At 50.1% G+C, this 17,758-nt stretch overlaps 1 protein-coding gene across 1 annotated transcript in view; it reads right to left on the bottom strand.

Moving 5' to 3' along the window:
• The window catches only part of atf7ip2 (activating transcription factor 7 interacting protein 2), a 144,840-nt gene that overhangs the window by 60,735 nt on the left and 66,347 nt on the right, over window positions 1–17,758 (bottom strand). Inside the window, exon 7 of the mRNA XM_072479815.1 lies at window positions 5,645–5,742. Within this exon, the coding sequence (XP_072335916.1) occupies window positions 5,645–5,742 (98 nt within the window). The remainder of the gene's footprint in view (window positions 1–5,644; window positions 5,743–17,758) is intronic.

Raw genomic sequence — 17,758 nt, 5'->3', positions numbered from 1 at the left:
CCCTACCCTCCCACTGACCACATGGCCATTCTCCCACAGGTCCTCCTACCGACAGCGCCTGCCTAACCCAGGTGGCAGCCTCTCCTGACTCTGCTTTCAAGATCCCCCAGAGGACGTCCGCCAGGTTTATCGAAGGCCATGGGCGAGGTAAGCAGCTGGCTGCCTCCACCTCAGACGTGCATCCTGTCTGACTGGCACCCATTCTCCCTACGGATGCAGAAGGACCCTTCCCTGACTCCTTGAGAAGGGGCACCTGGAAATGTCAAGTTGCCCTGCCCGCCTCCCCCTTGCCGAGCCACTGATGAATCACACCAATATCTAAAACTATGGTTTGAAGGTAAGAGCGTAGATCCAGCAAACCCTGCTGGATCAAGATCTGCAAGGTTGTCGCTACCTGTCCCACAGCGGCTGAGGTGTTGTCATATTGGAGGGCAGCACTGTACACAGTGGTTAACACAGTTGCTTTACAGTTCCAGGATCTTGGGTTCGATTCCTGGCTTGGGTCACTGTCTGTACGGAGTCTGCACGTTCTCCCAGTGTCTGCGTGGGTTTCCTCCGGGTGCTCCGGTTTCCTCCCACAGTCCAAAGATATGCGGGTTAGGTGGATTGGCCATGCTAAATTGCCCTTCGTGTCCAAAAAGGTTAGATGGGGTTGCTGGGTTACGGGGATAGGGTGGAGATGTGGGCTTAAGTGGGGCGCTCTTTCCAAGGGCCGGTGCCGAATGGCCTCCTTCTGCACTGTAAATTCTGTGATTCTATGATTGACATCCACCCTTCACTCTAGTCTTCTGAGTGACTCTTGCATCTCTGCCTGTCATCTCCGGCAGTATTAGCAGCCTCTTCACAAGAGGCTCATCACCTGGCGTGCACTCAGCAGGTGCCTAATCGCCAGCAGTCCTCAGAATTCAAGACCTGGCCTGTCATTGCCTTCAACTACTGTGAAAATGTGATAGTGAAGTGAGGTGTTTTCCAGAAGGTACCCCCAAGTCCACGCTAGAGCCATGACCCACTGAGGTGTCTGTCTCTACATTGATGGAAGGTGCAGGTGAACGCAGTGACTGATCGCCTTGGCTTTGCTCCTGGCACGCCTGGGCCTGCTGGCGCTTGTATGAGAAAGAGGCAGATTAAGTTCATAAACAAGCAGAATACAGAATTGTACGTCATACACTGTGACTGACAGGATGTAATGAACTCATGGAGGTCACATTCGTACTGGGCTGCTCAGAGAAGCTGGTCTCGCCTTCCTCACATGAACGATCCTTGTCCTCCCAGCCAACTCAGCAGCATCCTCCTCTATTTTGGTAAACTCAGTGATGTTGGCCACCACTCCCCCAGTTTGGGACCTCTTTCTCCTGTTGCGGGCAGGTTTGCCCTGCATAAAAGACAAAATGGAATGTGAGGAGACGGGATGCAGCAAAAGCTGGGAAGCATGCATGCCTTCTGTGTGTGGTGAGCCCGCCCAGAAAGGGCTGAAGTTTGTGCAGCAGGATAGAGGAGATGGGTGGCACGGTGGTTAGCATTGCTGCCTCAGATTCAGGGACCCGGGTTTGATTCCGGCCTTGGGTGACTGTCTGTGTGGAGTTTGCTCTTCCATCCAGTGTCTGCATGGGTTTCCTCCGGGTGCTCCGGTTTCCTCCCAGTCCAAAGATGCTCAGGTGGCTTGGCCATGCTAAACTGCCCCTTAGTACCCAAAAGGTTAGGTAGGATTACTGGGGATAAGGTGGAGGCATGGGCCAAAGTAGGATGCTCTTCCCAAGAGCCAATGCAGACCCGATGTGCCAAATGGCTCCTTCTGCATTGCAGGGATTCTGTGATCTATGACGGTGGTGTGAAAGTATGTTTTTTGCATGGTTCTACAAGAAGAATTCACATGATATGCATCAAACAGCATTTTTCTTTTTGTTTTCAACATTGGCTGGATTTTTTGTCTGTGCTTGCCACAAGATTGCCATGGATAGGATGGGGACCATGTAAAGGTCCGTCGACCTCGGTGGGAATTTCCGGTCGCCGGGCGGGTGTAGCTGAAAAATCCCACCCATATTTTCTACCATCCTTATCATCCAAAGAGCTTTGATTCCCTGGTCTTCTTTCCTTATTGGAATGTAGCTAGCCTGTATCCAAAACATCACTTCCTTAAAGATCATCCAGTGCTCCGTTGCAGTTCCTCCTCATCAATCTTTTGTCCCATTCTACCCTGGCTAGATCCCCCTCATTTATTCCATTGAAGTTTGCTCTCTTCAATTTAGAAGCTCTACTTCAACTGTTCTTTGCTCTTCTCCATTGCTAATCTAAATCTTTCCGTATGATATTCACGCTTACCAAAGTGTCCCCCATGGGAACTTCATTCACTCACCTCATTCCCCAGTTTCAGATCCAGCAATGCCTTCTTCCCATTTCGACCAAGAACATACTAGTTAAGGAACATTATTTGAAGTCGAACATCATCTCAATTGAAATTTCAGTACCTAAAGTCTTCCCAATATCACCACTTTATAGTTTTTGCACATCTGGGAGAATCGCCTGGGCCGCCAAAATTTCCCGGGACGCCGGTCCGACGCCCTCCCACGATTCTCCCAAGCGGCGGGAACGTCCGGTCGAGTTCCGCGAGCCGCAGGATCGCCGGAGAGACCCAAAATGGCGATTCTCCGGCACCCCTGCTATTCTCAGGCCCGGATGGGCCGCGCGGCCAGGCCAAAATGGCAGGTTCCCCCCGGCGCCGTCCACACCTGGTCGCTGCCGTCGGGAACGCTGGGGAGGCGGCCTGCGGGGGGGCGAGGAGGGATCCTGCACCGGGGGGGGGGGTGGGGACCTCAAAAGTTGGGTGGCCCGCGATCGGTGCCCACCGATCGTCGGGCCTCCTCTCTGAAGGAGGACCTCCTTCCTTCCGCGGCCCCGCAAGATCCGTCCGCCATCTTCTTGCGGGGCGGACTTAAAGAGGACGGCAACCACGCATGCGCGGATTGGCGCCGGCCAACCCGCGCATGCGCGGATGACGCCAGTTATGCGGCGCCGGCCGCATCATCTATGCGGTGCCGCCTTTACGCGGGCGACAAGGCCTGGCGCGTGTAGATGACGCGGCCCCGATCCTAGCCCATTGTCAGGGCCTGAATTGGTCGGGATCGGGGCCATTTTGCGCCGTCGTGAACCTTGACGGCGTTCACGACGGCGCGGCCACTTCGGCGCAGGAGTGGAGAATCCCGCCCCTGATTTTTCAAATTTGCTCCTTTATCCCTTTCCCATTTGAAGCCTACAGAATAGCCCTAGTAACGTGACATTCCCTTTGTTCTTTCCAATTCCCCTCAAATGAATTTGTCTTTGTCCCTTCGAGGACCATCCTCGCTTTCCAACACTGTCTTCCAAAATCAGTAGGTCTACCCCACCTTCCATTTTTCCCTCCCGCTTTTTCTGAACAGTGCCCAGTCCTCAATATTAAGCCACCATTTCCTTTCTTCTAACAATATCACATTTTCACACAGCTTGCAACTCACCAACCTTATTCAGCATACTTTGCGTGTTTCCATACATGCACTGCAAATCTGTCTTTAGCATTTCTCATAGCCTTTCTTAGTCTGCTCCAATTTAATGTGGTACCATGTGGTTTTCCAGTACTACCCAAAACACCCACTCCTTTATGCACCTTATTCCGGTTTTGTACTTGTATCTGTTGGTTACCAAATTTAGTTTAAACCCTCCACAACCACAGGAACACACTGGTCCCAGTTCTACTGAGGTGCAACCTATCCTTTTTTAAATAATTGCCTCATACTCAGAACTCGTCCCTTAAGAATCTGAACCTTCCCACCTGCATTATGTCTCAAGCTGAGCATCGATCCTCCCCATCTTCGTAATTATATTCACTAGTATGAGCTCTCTTGACTGGTACCATGGTGGAAGATCAATGGGAACATCAGAGAAATGACATAAAAATCATTTATCCTATATTTTCAATTTTTCCACCCAAGTTATATCCGACAATTTGGAGAATTCATGCAGAAACTGAACCCTCGGAGGCCAGTGAAAACAGAGAAGTTATGAATCAATATTATCCCGGATTTAATCCACTGATTATGAACTATTTCAAGTGAATTAGAAAGGAGCAAACTAGAACAATACTGATAGCTAGTATAAAACAGAAAATGCTGGACAACCTCAGCAGGTATGACATCATCTGTGGAGAGAGAACGGGCTAACATTTTGAATCTGGATGACTCTTTGTTCAGTTACTACCAGCTAGTAGCTGACTGAAGAACCAATTTTAAAGCTGGAAAGATTGAAGAACTAAATTATTTGGGAGAAGACTATTCAATCACAACATCCAACAATGCAGTAGGGGAATGGGGGAAATCAGGAATATGCTTTCCACAAGAGTTTCATAACAATTTTGAGTATAGAGAACAAAACATTTTTTAAACTTGTCTTCATTGACTAGACCAAGGTGTTCTGTATACTGTTAAAACATTTCTGATGGTGACATTTTAAAATAATTTTTCATTACAAATATTGTATTGCCTAAACAGTATTGATGGGGAATCTTATCAAAGTAAATTGTTCCAATAGTCAGTAGAAACAAGCTCTTTCTGGCGGTAACAAATTTGGTCATTTTGATCAAAATGTGAGACATTTTCTATTCAGCATATTAAGTGTGACACCACTATATACAATGCATTAAAGTAACTACATTCGTTAAATTAAATCATCTACTAGGTGCACAAAATTTATTTTGATTTGTGAGCAAACAGCAGATATTTTGACAGCCGTCTTCAATTATGCAAATTGCTTCATCTTAGGTTTCCATCTCTAATACATGTTCTCTAACAAAGTGTAAACAAGTGACCAACTCACAAATTACTGCACCTTTCAACTATTTGCTTGGAGGTGTACAGGGATTTGCAGGTTCACTTACTCTTTCTTCAATTTATTTTTGTTCAGCATCTCCCTAGGTGCCCTTAGAACCATAGAATTCCTACAGTGCGGAGGCCATTTGACCCATTGAGTCCGCACCGACCCTCTGAACCCGTTTTCTCTCCAGTCCAAAGGCATGCAGGTTAGGTGGATTGGACATGATCAATCACTGTGCCACCGTGCCACCCTTCCGGAGTAGAATCTCATGTGTAATATTAAATCAATTCTATGCTTGGTGAAGATAGCATTTCCAACCAGAATGTCTGCAGCGGTACGCCCAATCTCCTGTTGTAGCTTTGATGGACATTTATGTTGTTTCAACCAGGGTATCTGCTACAGTTTTGACAAAGAGTCATCTGGACTCGAAACGTTAGCTCTTTTCTCTCCCTACAGATGCTGCCAGACCTGCTGAGATTTTCCAGCATTTTCTCTTTCGTTTCAGATTCCAGCATCCACAGTAATTTGCTTTTATCTGCTACAGTTATTACACTTATGGCCCTACTTCAGGAGGTACCTTTTTTGAGAAAAATTAATTTTCCCTCTCTTCCCGGTATTGGTGTTCTCTCAGCCATACCCAATTCTCTTGGGGAAGCACTTGCACACCACTCATTAATTTGCTGACGCACCCCACTGAGTTCCTCATCTTAGTTGACAAAGTAAAGTGATGGAATGTTGCAATCCAATATCTGAAATAGCAGGCAAGTCTAATAAATATCACCTCCTTGTTATTTAAGCTAGTTACCACAATAATTTGTACTTGCTGGAGTTACAGTATCCAAATCCTTTGGTAATGGAATATTCAATTCAATCTTTGCATCTCCAGGCATGGAATTTGAAGTTCTAAGGTAAAAATGTTGAAAAAAAAAAGGAACGTTAATCCATTGTCAGTGAGATATTATATTTTAGCATTCACTATTGTCATGAGAATGTCACTTTAAGAAATGTTTGGCTGCTCATATTACTGCAGTGATATCAGAGTGTGGGTGGAGCTGGGCTGTCTATCAGCTTTTTACTTTTGTTTTAGGCTATTTGCTGCAGGGAGTGTTTTAGTTTTGTTTTCAGTGTTGGAGCTGAAGCCGGACAGAGGTGTACTGTTGTTCTCTCTGCCATGAAAAGACTATCTCTTGATCATTTGGTGAATTCAGAATTAGAAATGTTCACAGTAGTGAATGTAAACCTAATGTGCTTTTGTTAAAAGGCATTTCTTTTGTCTTCAGGATGTTGTTTGGGAAGTTAAGGATTACTTAGTGTTGTATTTGAATTGATGGTTGCTAAGATGTTCACTGTATGTTTTAAAAAGGTTAACTTGAGTTCATAGAATAAACATGGTTTTGCTTTAAAAAATACTTTTCCATTTCTGCTGTACCACCCCTGTTGAGTGAGCCGTGTGCTCCCCATACCACAATCTGATAAAAGTTGTGGATCAGGTGAACTCCATGATACACTTTGGGGTTCTCTAAACCTTGGCCCATAACACTATCTAGGTAGAAATTTGCTGAAGCACATCGCCTGGCTATTTCAAAACACATCCAATTTTAATTTATTTCATTATGAAAGAAGTGATCCGTGGGTTTTCTGTACATACACATTGCACAACAATGAGCACAATTCTTATTTGTAACACTTGCTTGTATGTTCATTTGGCAACTACATCAGCTTGGAAAATACATTTAAATGAGACTGGCTGCATTAAAACGGCAGTGGTCTTAAATAAGCAGTTAAAGGGAAAGGGAGAATGATCGAGAAGGAACTGTGGGGGTGCGATGAGGCAGTGCTTGGGGAGGAATGGGGTATGCGGTAACCCGTGGTTTAAATATGGATCCAGGCCATGTCCACGGTATTAAACACGAGGGTGACAATGAGTCCAGAGGTGGCGATTTTTGGGGTGTCGCAGGATCCGGGAATCCAGGAGGAGAAAGAGGCAGACGTTCTGGCCTTTGCTTCCCTGGTAGCCCGGAGGCGCATATTACTAGCATGGAGGGACTCAAAGCCCCGGAAATCGGAGACCTGGCTTTCAGACGTGGCTGGCTTCCTCTGCCTGGAGAAAATTAAGTTCCCCATGAGAGGGTCTCTGGTGGGGTTTGCCCAGAGGTGGCAATCATTCATTGACTTCCTCGCAGAGAATTAATTGTCAACAGAAGAGAGGTGGGGGGGGGGGGGGTGGAGGGTTACTTTAGAGTAGGTTAGGGGGGGTAAGCAATTGTAGGACCTGTGGGAGAGGGAGGCGGAATTTGCACTATGTTTATATTTTCCTTGTTATGTACATTGTTGATATTTTGTTGCTGTTACAATGCCAAAGAAATACCCCAATAAAATTTTTATTAAAAAAATAAAAATAAATATGGATCCAAGAGAAGCACTCTTGTATCTGTAATTCTCACATTCAGGCAAGTATGTTTTGCATAACTTACCCTTTCTTGTGGCTGTCTTCAGCATTCGCTTTATGGATAGAATGTCAGACCATGTAGATCTAGTTTTCCGAAACGCTGCCACCATTAGATTTCTTGGCAAACCACTAAAAAAAGTCATTTGATAAGCTTTAAAAAATGTATTTGCTCACTGGACATAGCGAGCTAGGCCAGTGTTTATTGCCCATCCCAAATTGCTCTCGAAAAGATGGTGGTGGTGAGCCGACTTCTAGAACCGTTGCAGTCCATGTGGTGTAGGTACACCCATGGTGATGTAAGGGAAGGAGTTTCAGGATTTTGATCCAGCGAAGGATATTTCAAAGTCAGGATGGAATGTGGCTTGGAGACGGAGAGGTGGTATTTCCATGCCCTTGTCCTTCAAGGTGGATAGAGGTTGAGGGTTTGGAAGGTGCTGCTGATGGAGCCTTGGTGAGTTGCTGCAATGCATCTTGTAGATGGTATACACTGCTATCATTATGCAACAGTGGAATATTTAAGGTGGATACCAATCTGCAGGCTTAGGTAATGTTGGAGCTACACTCATACAGGTAAGAGGAAAGCATTCCATCACACTGCAGACATGAGCCTTGTACATTGTAGACAGGCTTTGGGGAAGTCCGGTGGCAAGTTATTTGCTGTAGAAATCCCAGATTATGACTTGATTTTGTAGTCACCGTATTTATATAGTTGGTCCAGTTCAGTTTCTGGTCAATGGTAAAAAGGATGTTGATAGTGGGGCTTCAGCGAAGGTACTGCCATTAAATGTCAAGAGGAGGTGGTTGGATTCTCTCTTGTTGGAGATGGTCATTACCTGGCATGAATGTTACTTGTCACTTATCGGCTCAAGCTTGAATATTGTCCAGATCTTGCTGCATATAGACACGACCGCTTCAGCATCCGAGTCATCATGAACAGCGCTGAACATTTGTGCAATTAGCAGCAAACATGCCCACTTCTGACCTTATGATGGACGGAAGGTCATTGATGAAGTAGCTGCAGGTGGTTGGGTCTAGACACTACCCTGAGGAATTGCTGCAGCGATGTTCCAGGACCGAGATGATTGATCTCCAACAACCACAGCCATCTTCCTTTGTGCAAGGTATGACTCCAACCAGTGGAAAGTTCGCCCTATTCCTATTACTTCAGTTTTATTTGGGCTCATTGATGCTACCCCCAGTCAAATGCTGCCTGATGTCAAGGGCAGTCAGTTTCCCCTCTTGCATTTACCTCTGTTGTTCATGTCCAGACCAAGGCTGTAACGAGGGCAGGAGCCAAGCAGTCTTTGCGGAACCCAATCCGAGCACCAGTGTGCTGAGTAAGTGCCACTTCATATTACTGCTGATGATAACAGAGTAGATTGATGTGTTGATAATTGACCAGACTGGATTTGTTCTGCTTTTTGTGAACAGGGTTCCAAAGAAATAAAAAGTGAAGCATATTGATGGAGGTAAATGAGAGCTGTAATTGATTGGGCGATAGACAACAGTAGAGATAAAAGGAACTGCTGCCTACTTGGCAGGATGCAACAAGTGGTGTCCCATAGGGATCTGTACTGGGGACTCAACTCCGTCCATTGATGACACTATATAGAAGGCAGAGTAGAATGAGTAGCTGGAAGCAAAGGCACAGATAACCTCAGTCTGAGTGGAAAAAATGAAATTTATGGAGAATTACAAGGTGTTGAAACTTGGAAAGAAAAAAAAGCAATATGTAAAAACGTAAGAGACCCAGAAGCTTTGAAAGAGCAAAGATTTTCAGGTGGTCATTTATATATTCACTAAAGCCACTGATACAAAAAGCATTAAAGAAAATGATGGCCAAACATTCGGGGGAGTTGGAATAAGCGCGGGGAAGAGATGCATCAGTATTAAATAGCTTCAGTCGAAATGCCATCTGGAATACTGCTGTCAGTTTTAGGAATTTGTCTTAGGAAAGATATGTTGGCCTTGAAGATAGAGCATTCACTAGGGGCTTAAAAGGGTTAAATTACAAAGCTGGGCTGCTTTTCTGATTCCCATCAATTTAAAAGATTGAGAAGCGATCAAATTGGATGGTTTTAAAAGATTTAATAGAGCAAACACAAATAACCCATATCCTCTGGGTGGTGCAGGAAATCAAAACACGGAGGGCATACCCTTTAAAATTAGAACAAGCCATTTAGGAAAGAAATCAGGAAGCAGTTTTTAAACACAAGAGGGTAGTGCAAACATGGGGCGCGATTCTCCACTCCCGCGCCGAAGTGCCCACGCCGTCGTGAACGTCGTCGAGGTTCACGACGGCGCGAAACGGCCCCGATCCCGACCGATTCAGGGCCCAAAAATTGGGTTGGATTGGGGCCGCGAGAAACACGGGGGGTGCATGTCGCGAAGGCCGCGTCGTCACCGCGCGACGCCCGAACGTCATAAATGGCGCGATCCGCGCACAGAGGACCCGGAGGAGAAGAGAGGAGATGGCTGAGCCCCGAAGAGCCACACCGAGGTTCCGGGACACGGATCTGGACACCCTGGTGGATGAGGTGGAACAGAGAAGGGCACGGTGCCCAACTATCTACTCGACCCACATGAGCCCCGGGACCCCCCTGGAGCGAAGCCATGGCGTGCTGTCTCCTGAACCAGCAACAATGTTGTCTATATCTGCAAGCCCTGATGATACCCGCCTAATAGTGATGCTTTATCAAACCCCCCCCCGGACAAGACAGCGCACAACCAGCGTGAGCGCATGAGAACCGGAGGGGGTTCTCCTGTCCTGCACCCCCTAACCGATCACGAGCAGAGGGCCCTGGACCTCGCTGGGGGATCCGCCACCCGGGAGGTCGCGCCATGCCAGGTCGGAGGCGCAGAAGCAAGTGAGAAAACCCTGCATGTCCTCCCCACCCCCACCCGTCATCGCCCCCCTCACACTCTGGCCACTGCACCCTCGATCCCATTCCCCCTCACACTCTGGCCACTGCACCCTCAATTCCATCCCCCCTCACACTCTGGCCATTGCACCCCCGATCCCCTCCCCCCTCACTGTGCACCCACCACCACCATACACCTGGGCCACCGTGTCTAACAAACCCCGAATCTTTATGTTCCCCAGGGCCACCCGCCGAACCTTCAGGGACGTCTCGCCCAGGAAACAGCGCAACATTGCCAACCGCAACTGCACCCAGCGACTCACGCCAGAGGTTGGCAGTTGGTCGGACAGGAGGGCAGACCTCTGTCTGGGACGCAGGACCGGGATGCTCAGACGACCGAGACAGACATTAGTGAGGGGCACAGGGTGGGCAGTCATGTCGAAGCGCACATCACGGCCACACACCCACTGGATCCACCTGGATCCGCATGGAGCTTGCGCCGGGCCATGAGGGGGACCAGTACACACCAGACTTCCTGATGGATGATGACGTCGAGCTTGCGGCACTGCTGTCTCCCACACCATTCACCATCACAGAGACACCCACCTCGGTTGAGCATATAGGCGATGAGACTCCCAGGTCACTGTCTGGTGCGCACCCCACAGCCGAGTCGGTACAGCAGGTGGAGTTTGGAGCAGCCGAGGGGCTGGATGGTCGGAGGGCAGCCCAGGCCCAGCAACCAGCTGCCACGCAGACGGTTCCTGGATGTAATTGACCCACCCGGACAACCGATGCATGTGGACACCCAGGGACTGAATAACGGGATGAGGGCCATCTTCCAGGACCTGCACACGCAGTTGGAGGAGTCTATCAGCGTCCAGGAGCAGGGAGTGGTGCCGCTCATCGCAACCACCCAGGCCGACGCCGCACGTCCGCGGTGGAGGCAATGGGTGAAAGGGTTTTGGCCATGGGTCAGGTTCTGCAAGGCGTCGGGCTTAACGTGCACGCGTCATCCATGGCCCAGGAGAGGGCTGCCCTCTCACAGGCAGCCATCTCACAGAGCCAACACCATGCCATGGCCCGGTCACAGCAAGCGATGGCACAGTCCCAGCAGTCGGTCGCGGAGAGCATTGACCGCCTGGCGCACGTGATGGATGGCGTCGCGCACTCACAGGTCGAGTTCGCACAGTCCTTGGCAGGAATGTGGCACTCCCTGGGCTCTGTCTCGGCGAACATTCGGACCATGGTCGATACCACTGCAGGCCTCCAGGACTGGCAGCGGCAGGTGTCGGTGGTGCGACGGGGAATGTCTCCGCGCGCATCTCCGTCCCACAGTGAGGCCCGGGGGCCACCAGGCTCCCCAAGGGAGGAGGTGGTTCTGGGGCCCGTCCCGGTAGCTCCATCAAGGGACGTCCCGGTACACTCGGCCCTCCCCCCGTTCCGTCCCTGGCGCATCTGGTGGGGAGCGGGCAGGTCAGGGTGACACCACTCCATCCAGCACGCTCGCCGAGCAGCCTGGCCCATCGAAGCCGGGCCGCCCCAGGAAACGTGCGCTGACGGGGAGCCATGTCGAAGGGCCGAAGGGCGTGATTCTCAGCAGTCCGCCTCCACTCCTGCTGTACTATCTGGGAACACACCTAGACGTAGTGGTAGAACAAAGAAATGTACAGCACAGGAACAGGCCCTTCGGCCCTCCAAGCCCGTGCCGACCATGCTGCCCGACTAAACTACAATCTTCTACACTTCCTGGGTCCATATCCTTCTATTCCCATCCTATTCATATATTTGTCAAGATGCCCCTTAAATGTCCCTATCGTCCCTGCTTCCACTACCTCCTCCGGTAGCGAGTTCCAGGCACCCACTACCCTCTGCGTAAAAAACTTGCCTCGTACATCTACTCTAAACCTTGCCCCTCTCACCTTAAACCTATGCCCCCTAGTAATTGACCCCTCTACCCTGGGGAAAAGCCTCTGACTATCCACTCTGTCTATGCCCCTCATAATTTTGTATACCTCTATCAGGTCACCCCTCAACCTCCTTCGTTCCAGTGAGAACAAACCGAGTTTATTCAACCGCTCCTCATAGCTAATGCCCTCCATACCAGGCAACATTCTGGTAAATCTCTTCTGCACCCTCTCTAAAGCCTCCACATCCTTCTGGTAGTGTGGCGACCAGAGTTGAACACTATACTCCAAGTGTGGCCTAACTAAGGTTCTATACAGCTGCAACATGACTTGCCAATTCTTATACTCAATGCCCCGGCCAATGAAGGCAAGCATGCCGTATGCCTTCTTGACTACCTTCTCCACCTGTGTTGCCCCTTTCAATGACCTGTGGACCTGTACTCCTAGATCTCTTTGACTTTCAATACTCTTGAGGGTTCTACCATTCACTGTATATTCCCTACCTGCATTAGACCTTCCAAAATGCTTTACCTCACATTTGTCCAGATTAAACTCCATCTGCCATCTCTCCGCCCAAGTCTCCAGACAATCTAAATCCTGCTGTATCCTCCGACAGTCCTCATCGCTATCCGCAATTCCACCAACCTTTGTGTCGTCTGCAAACTTACTAATCAGACCGGTTACATTTTCCTCCAAATCATTTATATATACTACAAAGAGCAAAGGTCCCAGCACTGATCCCTGTGGAACACCACTGGTCACAGCCCTCCAATTAGAAAAGCATCCCTCCATTGCTACTCTCTGCCTTCTATGGCCTAGCCAGTTCTGTATCCACCTTGCCAGCTCACCCCTGATCCCGTGTGACTTCACCTTTTGTAATAGTCTACCATGAGGGACCTTGTCAAAGGCCTTACTGAAGTCCATATAGACAACATCTACTGCCCTACCTGCATCAATCATCGTAGTGACCTCCTCGAAAAACTCTATCAAGTTAGTGAGACACGACCTCCCCTTCACAAAACCGTGCTGCCTCTCACTAATACGTCCATTTGCTTCCAAATGGGAGTAGATCCTGTCTCGAAGAACTCTCTCCAGTAATTTCCCTACCACTGAAGTAAGGCTCACCGGCCTGTAGTTCCCGGGATTATCCTTGCTACCCTTCTTAAACAGAGGAACAACATTGGCTATTCTCCAGTCCTCCGGGACATCCCCTGAAGACAGCGAGGATCCAAAGATTTCTGTCAAGGCCTCAGCAATTTCCTCTCCAGCCTCCTTCAGTATTCTGGGGTAGATCCCATCAGGCCCTGGGGACTTATCTACCTTAATATTTTTTAAGACACCCAACACCTCGTCTTTTTGGATCACAATGTGACCCAGGCTATCTACACCCCCTTCTCCAGACTCAACATCTACCAATTCCTTCTCTTTGGTGAATACTGAGGCAAAGTATTCATTTAGTACCTCGCCCATTTCCTCTGACTCCACACATAGATTCCCTTGCCTATCCTTCAGTGGGCCAACCCTTTCCCTGGCGACCCTCTTGCTTTTTATGTACGTGTAAAAAGCCTTGGGATTTTCCTTAACCCTATTTGCCAATGACTTTTCGTGACCCCTTCTAGCCCTCCTGACTCCTTGCTTAAGTTCCTTCCTACTTTCCTTATATTCCACGCAGGCTTTGTCTGTTCCCAGCCTTTTAGCCCTGACAAATGCCTCCTTTTTCTTTTTGACGAGGCCTACAATATCACTCGTCATCCAAGGTTCCCGAAAATTGCCGTATTTATCTTTCTTCCTCACAGGAACATGCCGGTCCTGCATTCCTTTCAACTGCCACTTGAAAGCCTCCCACATGTCAGATGTTGATTTGCCCTCAAACATCCGCCCCCAATCTATGTTCTTCAGTTCCCGCCTAATATTGTTATAATTAGCCTTCCCCCAATTTAGCACATTCATCCTCGGACCACTCTTATCCTTGTCCACCAGTACTTTAAAACTTACTGAATTGTGGTCACTGTTACCGAAATGCTCCCCTACTGAAACATCTACCACCTGGCCGGGCTCATCTCCAATACCAGGTCCAGTACGCCCCTTCCCTAGTTGGACTGTCTACATATTGTTTTAAGAAGCCCTCCTGGATGCTCCTTACAAACTCCGCCCGTCTAAGCCCCTGGCACTAAATGAATCCCAGTCAATATTGGGGGAAGTTGAAGTCTCCCATCACCACAACCCTGTTGTTTTTACTCTTTTCCAAAATCTGTCTACCTATCTGCTCCTCTATCTCCGCTGGCTGTTGGGAGGCCTGTAGTATACCCCCAACATTGTGACTGCACCCTTGTTATTCCTGATCTCTACCCATATAGCCTCACTGCCCTCTGAGGTGTCCTCTCGCAGTACAGCTGTGATATTCTCCCGAACAAGTAGCGCAACTCCACCTCCCCTTTTACATCCCCCTCTATCCCGCCTGAAACATCTAAATCCTGGAACGTTTTGCTGCCAATCCTGCCCTTCCCTCAACCAGGTCTCTGTAATGCAACAACATCATAGTTCCAAGTACTAATCCAAGCTCTTAAGTTCATCTGCCTTACCCGTAATGCTCCTTGCATTAAAACATATGCACTTCAGGCCACCAGACCCGCTGTGTTCAGCAACTTCTCCTGTCTGCTCTGCCTCAGAGCCACACTGTCCCTATTCCCTAGCTCTCCCTCAATGCTCTCACCTTCTGACCTATTGCTCCCATGCCCACCCCCCTGCCATACTAGTTTAAACCCTCCCGTGTGACAGTAGCAAACCTCACGGCCAGGATATTTATGCCTCTCCGGTTTAGATGCAACCCGTCCTTCTTATACAGGTCACACCTGCCCCGGAAGAGCTCCCAGTGGTCCAGATAATGGAAACCCTCCATCCTACGCCAGCTGTTTAGCCACGTGTTTAGCTGCTCTATCTTCCTATTTCTAGCCTCACTGGCACGTGGCACAGGGAGTAATCCCGAGATTACAACCCTCGAGGTCCTGTCTTTTAGCTTTCTGCCTAGCTCCCTGAACTCCTGCTGCAGGACCTCATGCCCCTTCCTGCCTATGTCGTTAGTACCAATATGTACAACGACCCCTGCCTGTTTGCCCTCCCCCTTCAGGATGCCCTCTACCCGTTCGGAGACATCCTGGACCATGGCACCAGGGAGGCAACATACCATCCTGGAGTCTCTTTCACGTCCACAGAAGCGCCTATCTGTGCCCCTGACTATAGAGTCCCCTATTACTATTACTCTTCTGCGCTTTGACCCTCCCTTCTGAACATCAGAGCCAGCCGTGGTGCCACTGCTCTGGCTGCTGCTGTTTTCCCTGATTGGATACTGTCGGGGGGATAGCCTAAGGGGTATATCTGTTCGAGAGGGGGACAACCACAGGGGATTCCTGCACTGACTGCCTGCCCTTTCTGGTGGTCACCCATTTCTCTGCCTGCACCTTGGGTGTGACCACAAGGTGCAGGCAGCATCTATTACGCTTTCTGCCACCTGCATGCTCCTAAGTGCATCCAATTGCTGCTCCAACCGAACCATGCGGTCCTGTGAGGAGCTCCAGTTGGGTGCACTTTCTGCAGATGAAGCCATCCGGGACGCTGGAAGCCTCCCGGACCTGCCACATCTCACAGTCAGAGCACAGCACCCCTCTAACTGACATTGCCGTCAATTAATTAAAATTTGTCTTTTAAAAAAAAAATTTAAAAAAATTTCAAAGTTACTGTCACTATCTGTTTCCTAGCACTAGATTTCTAATAGAAATGCGATAGCCGACGCCAGTAGGGCCCGTAAGACAAAGACGTTAGGCACGTAAGAAGTTGGCACGGGTGCAGGGCACAGTCTAGTTGTAGTAGGTAGGGCACCTATGTTAACCACACGAATAAATTCACTGTTGAATTTGACTTGTAAGACTGTGTGCTATGTCCGGTGCCAGGGGGCTCGTGAGGGTGCCCGATTGGCGTAGTGGTATATGAGCCGTTCAAGGTCTGTTCCGGATGTGCTGACCCTTTTCCCCCCCCTTGCCTCCATAATCGGACACCGTTGTCCTCGGTACACCGACGCCAGCCACCCCATCGGCATGTGGTGAAATATCCGTCACGAAGGCTGTGACCACCGGAGTGCATGGTTCAGCTACAGCCATGAGTCAGACCTCAGCTGGTGAATCTGACACAGCTCATCGCAGAGCGGGCTGTCATCATTCAACATGGCACTGTTCACACCCGCTTACCCAATCATCAATGTTGCGCAATCCCGTAGTGCCGCAGTGGTAAGGTGATGTGGAATTGTTGCCGTGAACGCGGTGCGGGGGGTGTGTGTGTGTGCTGTGTGGTGCCCTGTACAGGAGTGACGGTGCAAGTGGCAGTGTTCAGCGAATCCCACCCCCACAGTGCGTGAACCGTGCGGCCCACCAATGCGTTGCGTGCCCGCTGTGGTGCAGTCGCGCAGCCTCCTGGACGTAACGAGCAGCCGGGCAATGTCTGTGCCCTTCCCCCCACCCTGATGCGCGCCATCATCCTCATCCTCCTCTTCCCCATCCCCCCTAGTTTGCGTTGGCTCCGGTGCCGTCGGGTCCTCCCTCAGACTCCTCCACCAGGTCATCTCCCCTCTGCATGGCAATGTTGTGCAGCGCACAGCAGACCACAACCATGCGACCGACCCTGTCGGGTTGGTACGGCAGGGCCCCTCCTGATCGGTCCAGGCATCTGAAGCGCATCTTCAGCAGCCCTAAGCACCGCTCCACCACACCCCTGGTTGCTGCATTGCCTCGTTGTATAGGCTCTCCGCGTTGGTGTGAGGCCTCCGTATGGCGTCAGCAGCCATGACCTCCACGGATAGCCCTTGTCGCCCAGCAACCAGCCCCTCAGCCGGGGGGAGGCATCCATCGAACATTGCGGGGATGAACGGCTGTGCCAGAATGTAGGCGTCATACACATTGCCGGGGTACTTTGCACACACGTGCATGATCTTCATGTGGGGGTCGCACACCACCTGAATGTTCATGGAGTATGCGCCCTTTCTGTTTCATGAACACCTCCCTGTTGTCTGCAGGTGGGCGCATGGGGATGTACACACCATCGATGACACCCTGGACCATCGGTATCCCGGCCACCTTGGCGAATCCACGTGCCCGTGCTTCCTGTTGTGCTCGGTCCTCGGGGAATTGAATGTACCTGTCCGCGATGGCGTACAGGGCGTCGGTGACGGCCCCTGATGCACCTGTGGACCGATGCCCGTGATATCCCAGATAGGTCCCCGCTCGGCGCCTGGAAGGAACCGGTCACATAAAAGTCTAGGGCCACCGTCCCCTTGACGGAGACTGGTATCACATGTCCTCCTCCATTCCACGTGGTACGAGGTGCGCCACGAGCTGGCATATATGTGCGACCGTCTCCCTGCTGAACCGTAGTCTCCTCCTGCATGTGATGTCCGTTAGGGCCTCGAACGACATTCTGTCACGGTACACCCTCGGCCTTGCTGGACACCTGTGGCGCCCTGGCACCACCATCAGTGGATCCTCCTGCTCCACCTCCTCCTGTCGTCGTCCCCCACCCCCCCCCCCCCCAACCACTTCCTCTGCATTCCTCGCCGTCTGGCGGTCAATGTTCCCCTCGGCATCCCCTTGTACATTCTGGTCCTGAGCTCCCTGCGGCCTGCACGTTGACGACGGGCCACTCCGCGGCCATCCCCTCTG

This window comes from Scyliorhinus torazame, chromosome 17 (assembly GCF_047496885.1).
Source record: "Scyliorhinus torazame isolate Kashiwa2021f chromosome 17, sScyTor2.1, whole genome shotgun sequence".
In the NCBI taxonomy this organism is placed as follows: domain Eukaryota; kingdom Metazoa; phylum Chordata; class Chondrichthyes; order Carcharhiniformes; family Scyliorhinidae; genus Scyliorhinus; species Scyliorhinus torazame.
The sequence above is the reverse complement of the archived record's forward strand: the minus strand, read 5'-3'. Positions and strand labels throughout refer to the sequence as shown.